The following is a 12,985-nucleotide window of genomic DNA, read 5'->3' as shown; positions in this document are numbered from 1 at the left end:
CACTAAAAAAAAAGACAGGCCACAAAGATAACTGTCTCCTCAGGCTTAATTATGGTATCCTTGCTACTGATCTTGCCAGTGTAGAAAAAGAGGCATTCACGGTCCTCTCGCTACATTTAGATTCACTGAATTGTTTTTCACTGTTCTTGTTAATATAGAGGAAGAAAATTGTAACTCTAGGAGTTTGGGAAATTTTTGCTTACGTAGAATGACAAGAGGTTTTAAAGTCAAATCGTTTTTGTAGTCACGAATTGTGCCGTGAATTCAGAAATCTTTTTTGGTAATGTTATCCTGGTGATCTGGAAAATAGCTTAAAACTATAGCATATTTAGGAGCTGAATCAAGGCCTTTCAAATACATATTCAGTCATGGAAAAATGTATTGGATCACACCTGTACTGATCTGTTAATTTAAAACTATTTGAGTAAAAATGGGCTGAAGCTGCAAAACTCAGGTAGATTTCCAACACCCTAGCTGTTCAAGGATGCACTCATAGGTTTGGTTTTGGTGTACTTCATGGGGGTCTATTCTTCATCAGATTAGTAAAATAACCTGGTTTTAGAAGGGCTAACATTACAGACTGAAGTCGTGACTGAAAGTGAGGGCAGTGAAAGGAAAAGCAGGATAATGAGGAATTAGAAAAAACATTATTTTAATATAGCTCAAAAATTGGCTTAAACTGGAGGCAAGACCTGGCAGATTACTTACATCTCCAGGGCTTACAGCCCTGTCTCCTCTGGCTATTGTCAGATTGGGCTGGAAGAAACGGAGGTTTGATGTAACATTTTTTAATACTCTCTTTTTAGTTATTATTTCACTCCATGTATTCAATAGTTGTGTGTAGTATTCTACTACACTACTGAATGTTCATAATATGGTGTAAAATAGGTGCAGAAATACTTTTCTGTTTTCTCTTTAAAGGATTACAACTGCCTCTTTCTTAAGGCTTTCTGAAATACTCCTTTATAGTTACTCAGTTTTTTAAAGATCAAACTGTGTCCTAATTACAGTGTTTTGAAACCACAGATCAAAGACTAGTACAAATTTATGGAGCCCTCCTTAGGGGGATTACATTCTATTTGTATGCAAGGAATAACGAGTAGAAGTGAAAGGAAGATTTGGAATGATTAATTTGATATGATTTTTATTATGTGGTTCTTGACTTGTTTTATATACATATTTATCGTGAAGGCATTAATTCTACACTTTGAAATTGTTTGGTCTGGGAAGTACTGAGCTGAACAATACTTAGCAGCTTCAGTAAGAACACGTTAAAGGTAGAACCAAAATTTCTCCAAGTTGTAACTGTCTTTACATTCACTTATCTATGATTTCAGGGATTGTGCATAAGAGCACCATCTAGTGATAATCAATAATATGTCAGTATTGTGAAAAGGTGATTGTTCAGTCTGGACGTAAAGGCACACTGCTAATTCACTTAGCAAAGGGATTTGGGGATGTGAAAGGAAACAGTGTTCTAGTTGTGATTTCCAGTGTGGTTTAATGACTAGTATCTTCCCCTAGATACTCCTAAACATGCACAACAGATCTAAAGACTAACTTTGGCTGACAGTATGGATACCATGAGATAACACTTTAAAAGTATAATTTTTGTTTCATAAACCAATGATGTAATTTTATTACGTATTATTGTAACAAAACCTTCCAAGTTTGTTAATGGCTCATTTTATGTTGAACAGCATAACATCCTTATTCCACTGACTGAGAATTAGGTGAAACCATTTTAATTTCCTAGGTATCAAGTTTTTTGGAAAGCCAGCAATTCTGAAACTTTGGGGTTTTTTAGTGAAGGATGTCAAACAGCTGGTCCTCTGTACATATCTTAGGCATTAAATAGTATTATATGTTAGAATTTGCTTAAAACATCCATGCTTAATGATAGCTTTTTTTCTAATTTGGAGATTTTTATAAAGCAGGTCTTACACTATCCATTCTGCAAGTCTTATTTCAGTGTGCAGGCAGATCATTATGAATATATGATAATATATAAAGGTATTTATCCCTTTCAGATTATTTCCATATGCATCCTCTGTAATTAAATCAGTGGCTTATGGCAGCTAGTCTTTGAAATGATCTCTGCAAAATAGGAAAATGTAATTTGTAGAACAAAATACTGATCACATTATTCGAGCCACATCTGTTAAGCTCTAGCAGTTTAGAGATTTCTGTGATGAGAGATTTCACGCAGAGAGTTTCCTGTATTTTTTTTCTCCAAAAGAATTTCACTGGAAGTGATGGGCACTGTTCTAACCAAGTAACAACGTTTGAAGTCTGAGGCATTTTTTGGCCACAATTTTCAGTGTATTCACTGAAAGTGATGCTTAAGTAAGTAGTTGTATCTGTGTATTTAAATAAAAGTACTACAGAGAGAATGATAGGAGAAAGCAGAGCAAGAATTTGTGGCAGAACAGACAAGGATTTAGAGAGATAAATAGAGATATGATCTCTTCAGGGGCACCAGTGGTGGTGGTTGAGTAAAGCTAATAAAATTCGCTACATGATTCCCCTTGATTGCAATACATCTTGGAAACATATGATATTATACAGGTATAGATAACACTTATAATTACCATTGCACAATTCTCCATGTAAATGCTTTTCTTCTGGAAGAAAAGCATTTTTTTTGCAGGACCCTTAGGGCCTTTCCAAAGTGATGTCAGTTGAACTGTTGACGATGATGTAGATTACAACTGATGACGAAGTTGTAGATTACAAGATGGCTGTGCCAACACAAGGAGTTAGTCTGACTTGTCCAGCCACAGCTGTGCCTGCCAAAAAGGTTGCCACCCATATCTGCTTGGCACTCCTTTCTCTTTCCTCCTCCCTATCATAACCTGGAGGTTTCTACACTTCAAATCTTATAGATGAGCCGTTCGTATGATTGTTCCCTGAGCTCCCAGGCAAAATGAGGCGAGTTAGCAAAGCCTTGTTATCTAAATTGTTAAAAGAAATACCAGCTCATTTCAACTGACACAAGCCTGTCTATTTGCAGAGTTGAAGAAAGCAAGAGGGCAGTTCCAAGTAGTCCCTTCAACCACTAAACATTTGCAGCTGAGAGATATGCCCACAGTCCAAATTTTCTTCTTAGCTTACACTGATACAGACCTTTAATAAATGGCCTCTAGTTTCTAGTAATGTCAGTCTAGTACCTATTATTAGCAATTATTTCACTCTTTTATAAATATGCGGACTGAAATGTCTTCAACTCAAGTGACTCTCTTTGTCCTTACAAAGACTTCCAAGACAGCTTGGAAATGAAATGTATAATTACCAAATAACTTGGAAAAAAAGTTACATTATTTAACAGTGTTATCAGAATACCCTGAAGTCTAAGTTTTTTTGTTTGTTTGTTTCTTTGAAGGGAATTACTTCTGCTAGACACAGAAAATTGTAGTAAGTAGATCCCTAGCAAAAACTGCTACACCCTTCCCAGTGAGGGTTTTGTTCATGATATCTGCTTCTAATTAAGTAACTGCTCTATATTATTCATACTAAGGCCCAATCCTTTGCCCTTGAAAGTCAATGGCAAAGCTCCCATTGAGTTCATGGGAAAAAATGTAACTCCTTTGTTAAGGCTTCCTTTATAGCAATTTCAACTGTTTGGTTTTTAAAACAAAGATTCAGCTTTGCCACCTTTTCCTGCAAACAACAAGCAGTTCCTGATACTCCTTGCATTAGGCAGAGCGTACTAGGAAGGGGAAATTTGGACTTACTAAATTATGCTCCCCTCTTATTCCATTTGTTTTTCTTTCTGTTACTATAAAGTGCCACCATAGACGTGTGATTGTCTTACATTATCTTTATTTTAGAAACTTTCTTAAAATTCAATATTGTAGCACTTTATGCCAGACGTGCCCTGTTTATGCTATCGAGAACATGTCAAATGAAACCAGCAGGATAGAAAACCATAGCTTATCTACTTTGTTCATAGTTCTGACCCACCATCAGTTCATCTACTAATGAATTGTAATATGAAACATCCTTACAAAAAACATGTAAGAATCCAGCATTCTAAGTGGGACCATATTTCTAAAATATACTTACAAAAGTGCAAGTTTGTAAAGTAATGTTTCTACAGCTACGCAGCCCAGGATGACATAACTCTTTTGAGGCAAAAGGTTACCCATGCATTTGATGCCCCATCCCAGATGTAGGAAGCAAATACAAAACAAAGAAGGAAACTTAAAGAACTCAAAATACATTTCTGTAGAAGTAAAAAGAAGACTTGTAGACAGTGTTTTCCTGCTAAACAAGAAAATAAGATTGTGCTGTGCCCAGGACTGCAGCACATGATAGAGAGCTCAGGGTATAAGCCCATTGGCTCTGGTGAGCTTAGAGCTAGGTTTTCATTACAATTTACCTTCTACGTAAGCACAAATAAGGCAACCACTTCTTTACTATTCTTAGCACCCCGCTAAGAGCAAGGTGCTGAGGTGTTTGGAAGATTTTTGGCTTTCATGCTCAACAGAATGTTATTTTGGCAGGTAACCAAGAAATAGCACTTTGATTTTGGTGCATGCTAAAGTGTTTCAGTCTCAATATGCATTAGTGTCATCCTAACATCCACACTGACTATGGACTACAGATTCTAATGAAATGGGACAGATGGGAAAAATTACAGAAAAGGAAAAAGAAATCCACTGTGTAACTTGTGTACATTAGGTCTGAAATTTAAAACCTTCAAGCTGATATCCAGGGGGTTTTTTTACTGCCAGTTTTGTTCCAGTCAACTAACAGTGCTCCTAAGTACTGGTTGCAATCTAAATGTTATCATTTTTGTCCACAGTTCATTCCATGCACAGAATTGTTCCTCTTAAAGTTGGAGCTATCTCTGCAAATCAGTCTCATTTTATAGCGTGCTAAGCATTTAACCCATGAAATATGGTCCCTTAAAGTAATTTAGTCTCTAAATATTCCTACTGTAAATATGAAGAACACTGAGATCTCTATTTGGAAGATAGCCCTTCCATGATATGCATAAATTGCTAGCTGTATCCTTTCAAACAATCTGACACAATCCTAAAGGGTTTTGTAAACAACATTTCCTGTTGTGATATTTGAATGTGAACTTGGCCAAAAGTCTTACTGTTACATTCACAGTCACAATAAGAATGCAATAGCAGAAAATACAGAACAATGAGATATAATAATGTCATGCAGTGTATTCTAAATGTTTCCAGCAAAGAACCTAAAAAATGAAGCAAAGCTCTATACAAAGGAGCTAATCTAATTTAGTAGGAATACACTGTTTGGTTTCTTTAGTTTGTTTAGTTTAAATCAGTGTGAATTATGTTGTTCATTCTATTCCATTGAAAACTCTCCTAGCATGAAAGTTGGGAAAGTATCTATTGGAAACAAGCACAAATGAATACTACCATGTATCCAAAGCATGCTTGTATTTGCCTAAATGCTGTGGAAAGCATGCCAAAACCAGCTTGGTATGTAGTTCTGTATATCCAAAACAGGGTATACAATCATGTGCTAGTTCAGTATGCAGTTTTTAAACAACTAGATGGGACTTTAGTACTAAACGTTTCCACTGGCACAATAGCTGGAATGTAAAAGTTTGAAACTAGAAAACACAGACCCCTAACCTTTGGAAGTATGTATCAACTTTTGCCGGTAAAGGTGTATGATTTTTTTTTTTTCCCTCATTATTTTTCTGTCTCTAACTAGCAATGGCAGATTTTCAGGAACACAGTTAGTTAGCAGTAGTCTATTTTAGTCAGATTTTGGGAATTGTATTTTGTTCCTTTGTTTTGCAAAATAAATTAACCTAACCTCTATAAAGCCCAGCTTCTTCCCAGTTTGTCAATAGAAATTTTGTCATTTACTTAAATAGAAGCTGAACTATGTCATTTAAACATGTGCAAAAATGTATGGGTTATTAAACTTGGGTCAATGCTTGTAACAGAGTCAAAATCCTCTACAGAAAAGATAGAAAACCCCACAATTTTCCAAGTAACTCCTTATGCAAAAGAATATGTAAGTATGCCTTACAGGGTTCTCTGAATATCAGCAAATACCAGCTGTGTCAGATCATCTGAAGAGCGAATTCGAGAATAAGAGTTTTTCCAGGCTGCAGAAACAAACTATGTTTGGAAATGTATTAGCTAGCAAATTTAAACAAACAGTTTTAAATACAGTCCAAGTAAGGCAAATTGTGTTTAAAATCATGTAGGTTAACTCTAAACTCCCCTCCTTTGCTGCCAAAGATGAACTAGCATGTTTTAAACATGGCTTGCTCTGCCTACTGCTAATGCATAAAGCTGTATTCAAATTCTGTTTAAAATGTCAATTGATACAAATAAGGAAAAACCAGCAGGGTCATGTTAGCTCAGTACTGAGCCTTTACACAGCATGCTGAGCATCTTTATTTCAAACACAGCAGCACATAGTAAGATCCTACTTGTCTATGCATTAATGAGTATATTTTCAGAAGCAGACAGCACCAAAGCACTAACTCCAACTCCAAGATGACCTTTAATGTCATCTGGAGATGATCTGAAACACAGAACAGTCTCTAACCTTCATCTTACTAGGAGGATGGTGCTCCTAGGCCATCAGTGCAGAGGTAGGAAGGGGAGCAAAAACCCACTGCTTCAGCAACTGATGGCTTATACTCACACACATCAAGTCGTGTGTGGCTTAGCACTGAAATGAGCTAGGAGCACAGGTATAACACAGCTATATTCATCATGTCTCAACTAGAATGTAGTGACCAGAATCTCAGCTTTTACTAACCTAGTTTTTCTGCCTGGAAGTGTGAGCATTTGCCAATGGTGACAATATAAGAGAATGACAGGAACTTGAAAAAGTTTCCTTAAACCCAGCAGCTTTGATGTGCTTTGTGGATGGGCCAACCATGTGCTAACATACTTCTCATATATGTGCCTTGGGTTCAAAAGCATAACTGTGCTAACATGTCTTACCTTTTATTTTTTTCTACTAGATTAAGTGTAAAGGTCAACCTGATGAAAGCCACTTGGGGTTGTTCTGCATGTATCCAGTATTTCATATAAACGCAGGGAGAAAATCAAACTACCACAACAGAGCCCACCTCTGTATACATCCAGCATTAAGTAATCCTATTCAGACATCAACTTTTCACACTGTTGGTTCAAGTTGTTCCCAAGTCTTTGAGTTTCACTTTCAGTTTCAGGTTCCAGTGAATCCAGAATGGTGAATCTGAGACTTGAATTGAAATCGGAGTGTTTTGATGGACAAATGCACAAGTCTAAAATGACCAGGCAGCCAGTTGTCACATGTCAATACTGAGCTAAAGGTAAAACTACTATTTGTGCAGCAGCAGCAGCAGAAAAGTATTTCAGAAATTGGCAAAATGGTCACAAACTGTAAAAGCTTTGCATGAAGCCTAGTTGAGGCCATTGGATTTGAGCCCTGAATTATCAAAGTATTTCATAGGATTAATTAGGACTATAGTTAACATTTACAAGGCAATGGAAAATTCCATGATATTTTGCATGTTTAGACATAAGAAAATGTCTGTAGTAGAGCAAAAATTTTCAGGGTGCAAAATCACATTGATAAGTTTCAAAATATCCATTACATTTTTTTCAAATAACTTGACATTTTAGAGGGTAGGCATTATAATTGTAGTTATGCACTGACAAACTGGCATGGTAGAAAGTAAAGGGAAATGTTACTATTTTATTTTTCTAAAAATCTAGTTGAAAAAAGTTGCTGAAAAAGTACATAAAATCTGTCAGCACTTTAAAAAAAATCGCTGTGTGTTTCTCCATATGCAACCATGCTTTGTTCTGCTGATGATGAATCGGGGATAGATCAGGATGAATGCTCTCATAGATGTATAATAGGACAACATGATCCCCTTTGAAGGTGTCTTTCTTGCTGAGGTGGATGTATGTAGAAATATCTCTGTACATACTACATATAGACCAGAGTACTTCCAGGATGGACGTGATCTGAATTCAGTAACAAGTGAAGCACCTTGTCTCAATAAGATTAGTTTCCCCAATATCTCAAGCGTGAAAACCTACAACACAATTGATCATACAGATTTTTAAACATCTGTTCATTTTCACTTTTAGGATACTGATAAGAAAAAGAGGACTGAATTTCCTTCAAAGTGCTTAGTGGTCTGAGTCATGGAACTTGCCACCCTTGAATACTAGAACTATTTGCTTAAGTTTCCAAACTTAAACTAGCAACACTTTGACAGATACAAACAATGAGTTCATCAAATTTCTGTTTGCTGTAGGTAACAAATACGCAGAGAATAATGTACCTCCGTTGCAACCAGCTAATTTCATGGAGTTACATCATGGTTGAATTATAAATCTAAATCCTCCATAGGACAACTCCATTAACCTGTTGTAAAAGAGATGCTACTTAAAGAATATAGCTTCACTATATCTAACATAGCTGGTATTCTTAGGTATTAGTAGAAAAACTCACAGGACTTTCTTTCAAATGCTAGTCCAGAAAATCATCCATTATTTTGTACATACAGTTTTTATATATTTTAAATTAAAAAAGCAAAGAAATTAATAAGAAAAAAATCCATTCTATTCATTAAAAAAAGCCATTCTTTCATATAGCTGACAGTGGAAACAGAAAGGACATCACGTGTTACTTTGCTCTTATATATCTTGAATTCTTAGCCATCTAGGGTCACTGTTGTACTGAGATTTCCCAATTGTCTCCTGCTTTGGGAAAGCTATCCTACAGTGCAGTACTGACAGGGCTTAGTGTCTTGGTGCATACACAACACAACTGATACAATCACTGTTTTCCTTAGCTTTATACTCCCAATTATCTTCTTTTTTTTTAACAATATTCATTTATTGGATAGCCTTCTTGGAACAATATGTCTGTTGACACAATATTTAAAATAGATCTTTTTAAAGTCATTATGGTTATGTGGACTGCATATAGAATATGCAGATTCTTTTTAACGGAAAATAAATTTTAATGAAGTATTTACAACATTAGCAGACATAAAAAGCTAAGTTGATGTACGGAGCCGGGCTTGGGAGGAAGAAGGGTATTAAACAGTTTGTATGCCTCTACAGAAAACAAATAAAATGTTTTCAAAATTTATGTTTTGAATAAGAATCAAAAATAGACAAACAAAATGATACTTTGTGATGCTTTAAAAAAAATCCATTTGTTGCAATCTCACATCTAACAAATTACTGAAATGTCTTGAACCTTCTTTAATGGTTGTAAAATTATGATGAAGTTTTCCTATTTTACGTGCTGGTGAGAAAAAATAATGAGATACTTCTTGGGAAGGGAAAAGGTTTGTCTCTGTTAACGCTTTGCATGATAATGGAAGACAATACTTCATACTGCAGGAAAAACTCATGATTTTAGCAGAAATGCTACTTGCATATATGCTTTAAGAGCTAGGCAACAAACAATGGGGGGTTACATATATTTTTATAAATGTAATAAAACAGTATTTTAAAAGGCATAAAAGAAACTGGTAAAAGTTCCTTCTGGCAGTGAATTGCAGTGACTTATTTTATTAACTTTAAAAACAGTATGTTTCTTTTATCAAAAGGGTAGATAAGAGTGAATTTGGGATTTTTGTATCCTGCCACATTTTCATGGATTGTCTCATTTCCCTCCGTTTCACATCCCTCTCCTCTTTAGATCTGTATCACAGCCACTGCTCTGCTCATGACCAGGGCCTGAGTGTGCTTCCCTCTGCAGCAGTCCAGGGCTGTCCCATGCACAGGTTGTGTCGGCAGCCAGGCAAGCAGCCCCTCTGCAGCTTTTCCAGCTCCTGCGAGCTGAGACAGCAAAAGCAGAAATGCACACTTCTGACAAAATCTCGGTTGATGTAAATTGGCAATGACACACAGGTTCCATGGAGCTACATTAGTATGCACCAGTGGAGAAGCTGAACCTTGAACTGAGAAAAAACAAAACAATTTTTTATTGTGTTTAGGAAACACAACCTTTGGATTTGGGAACCAGTAGGAAAATTACTATCTACTAGTTGGGTAATTCTTTATTCTTTCATGAGTTCTTAGATTCAGTTTTCACGGTTAACAGAATAAAAGCTGAAGACATTGCCTCTCCCCAAAAATGGTCACACACAGTATAGCTGCAGACCCCCCACCTCACCATGTCTCAACCTGACGGTGGTGCCTGACCTGGAGACCCACGTCTACGTGCCCCTGAGAGCCCAGGCTCCCCGAGGAGGGCAGCGAAACCTGCTGGCAGAGTGAGTCCCAAAGCAAGCTGTGGCCTGTCAACTCTTAAGTTTCAGATTTGCAGCCAGATACTAGTGTCAGTTTTCAAATCTCACTGATCCTGACCAACTCTTAAGCGTAGAGAAATGAATGATCTGGAACTCATAAAGCACTCAGTCCACCATGCTTATAACACTTAGATATGCTGATATGCATGTACTCTTACAAAGGGAGTTCTGAAGTATTGTATTACGTGGCCTTTTGATTGGGTTCGTTTGCAAGAAAACAAACTCATGCTGCTTTGATTTTTTTTTTTTCTAAAAATACATATTATCATTTTCCCAAATTTAGATATATTTTAATGGTGGATTTTCCCATTAGAAGTAAGGCACAACCGTTACCATGTATCTAGCTCTCAAGTCCCATTAATGATAAAACAGAACCCAGACTTAATTGCTGCAGTCTAGGATGTGAATATGAAAGAAAAAATTTTGTATAGCTTGTTTTTATCAGAAAAACTAAAGTTTAATCAGAATCTTGTGTTCAAACTACTGTGCTTTTTTCCTTTGGCTTTACATAATCAAGGCCACTTTCCTTTTACCGTTACTTATTTTTTTAAGTTCTAGCTGCAAGTTTTCACTAGATGGCAGGATTCCACTGTCATCTATTATCAGTGGCTTTACTTGCAAGCAACACTTGCCCATCGGGAGGAAAAAAATGTAAACGTGTTCAAGTTTTGCAAAATATAAAAACAAACAAAAAACTTAACAGTAATGAGAAAAATTATACATACGCTCAATAAATCATAGCCTTATTACTGAATATTATTAATATTATGGACTGGAAATCATTGAATATAATAGTGAAATATGTTCTTTTCTTGACAGAGGAACTAAAAGGATCTTCTTTTATAAAATGAGGTAAAGTTACTGTTTCTGCTATTTATGAAAAAGTTAACTGATCCAGTAAATTAAATTTAACTAATTAATAAATATATTGACAGCCTATGCAAGTTAGAGCTTAAATAGCTAAACTACTGATCCAAAGTACTATATCAAAGTACAAAAGACTTAACATTTGATTGACTGAATTATCAAGATATTAAAAGATGATAAGATACATTTTAATCTCTCTCCCTCAATTTAACAAGGCAGAATTCACTGTATTGATGATCAGTTCCAGTGTCATTTCAGCCAGTGGTATTTTGCTGAGCTCAGAGCTCTGGACAAAATTTGTCCCTCTTGTCTAGCAGAACAGAATGCAGCTCCATACAGTTACATAAGCCTTAATAACTGTGACAAATCTTCACTGTTGCAATGGAATGAGCACTGATTTTTAAGACAACTACTTTTTTAACTATTATTTTTGAAACTTGGGGTTACTAATTCTTGAGGGACTTATTTTTTTACTTATTCTGAATTTCTACTGTCTGTTTTGCTCTCATTTTATAAGTGAAGATAATTTATGAAGTGTTCAGTAATTTTCAAGTGTTGCTCATGAAATATAAGAGGGAATGTTTGGCATCTATTAAAGCTGTTTCTAAGATTGGATAACTTTCCAAAACCAGAGATAACTCAGTGTAACGCTTTCCAGGATTCCCAAAATAGTAGGAACATTTTCTCATGACAAAGCTGTATTTATTCTATGCCTAGAGTAGAAAAAGTATCATAAATAGATGACTGAAGCAGCATTTCCTAATATGAGAATCAGTTTTGCAATATGCCAAGTGCGTTCAAAAAGAAACAGCGAATAGTGTTTGAATGTTCAAAAAACATACAGCTGAAAGGCATACATCATTTCACAATTTCAAACCTCTAACGTTCAGAAAACTGTTTGCAATACTTGTAAGATACCAAAAAGTAATCATTCCTTTTTATTGAAGCAAACATAATCAGCACCTGTAGAATATCTGCAAAACATGTCAGCAAATTCAAACAAGCATCACAACAAGATCCACACCAACCATTTCACTGGAAGCAGTATATAAACAAACTGTGTGTTCATGAAACATCGATAACATCTTTCATGATCCTACCTTGGCGATTTGCAAAGGCTGCTTTTGCTCCTTGCCACCTTGCAATCTAAAGCCCCAAGGCGCCCCTCCACTCATAGCAATGCAGAGATAATCCCCTGTGCCCATTTTCCTGGTGCAGTTAGGCAGCATTCATTTACAGAAGAACATGAAAAATTTGTCTTGCAGATGTTCAGCGAGCTGGAGATTTGTCTGCCAGGCAGAGCTGGAGACCCAGAGCACCACACTGTTGCTGCTGCTGTGTACTGCACTAGCAAATGTAGTCATTCAGAAGAATGTAAGAGCTCCCTCAGATCAAGGGCACAGCCCACTCTTTCGTCAGATTTCTATGCTCAGCCCACCTTCAAAGTAAAGTAAGTAACGTTGAGGAAATGCACACAAAGAGACTCGGCCATGAGGCAGAAACGGCTGCATTTAAGCATGACTCTTGTGACAGATAAATCAAAACAACAGCAAAAAGAAGTGTACATTTCCCAGTGACAATTTAGGATGTAAGTTTACTTTAGTAAATGCTGCCAGACGTTTTAAACTCTAATTTACCCATTCCTTGCATTCATACTCCAAACAAAGAAGAAAGCAGAATCTTGAGTGAAACATCATGTACATCCTCTGAATAACTGACACACTTAGATTGAACTAGGCTTATGATTTTCATTTCTATGCTGCCTGCACTTTCTGCAGCTCTGCGGGGGGGGGGGGGGGGGGGAAGTAAGAAAAGCTTTATAATTTCCCTGTCTTGGAATTG

The 12,985-nt window shown here is 36.3% G+C and overlaps 1 protein-coding gene across 1 annotated transcript in view; it reads right to left on the bottom strand.

The window, feature by feature from the left end:
- Positions 1 to 12,372, bottom strand: part of SYNPO2 (synaptopodin 2) — a gene marked incomplete at both ends in the record, with an annotated part of 89,042 nt that extends 76,670 nt beyond the window's left edge. The window contains one exon of the mRNA XM_081999750.1: positions 12,244 to 12,372. Coding sequence (XP_081855876.1) covers positions 12,244 to 12,372 — 129 coding nt within the window. The remainder of the gene's footprint in view (positions 1 to 12,243) is intronic.
- Positions 12,373 to 12,985: the final 613 nt, after the last annotated feature.

This window comes from Phaethon aethereus (genome assembly GCF_964289735.1).
Source record: "Phaethon aethereus genome assembly, chromosome: 4".
In the NCBI taxonomy this organism is placed as follows: Eukaryota; Metazoa; Chordata; class Aves; order Phaethontiformes; family Phaethontidae; genus Phaethon; species Phaethon aethereus.
Note: the sequence above shows the minus strand (reverse complement) of the source record. Positions and strands in the feature narration are given on the sequence as shown.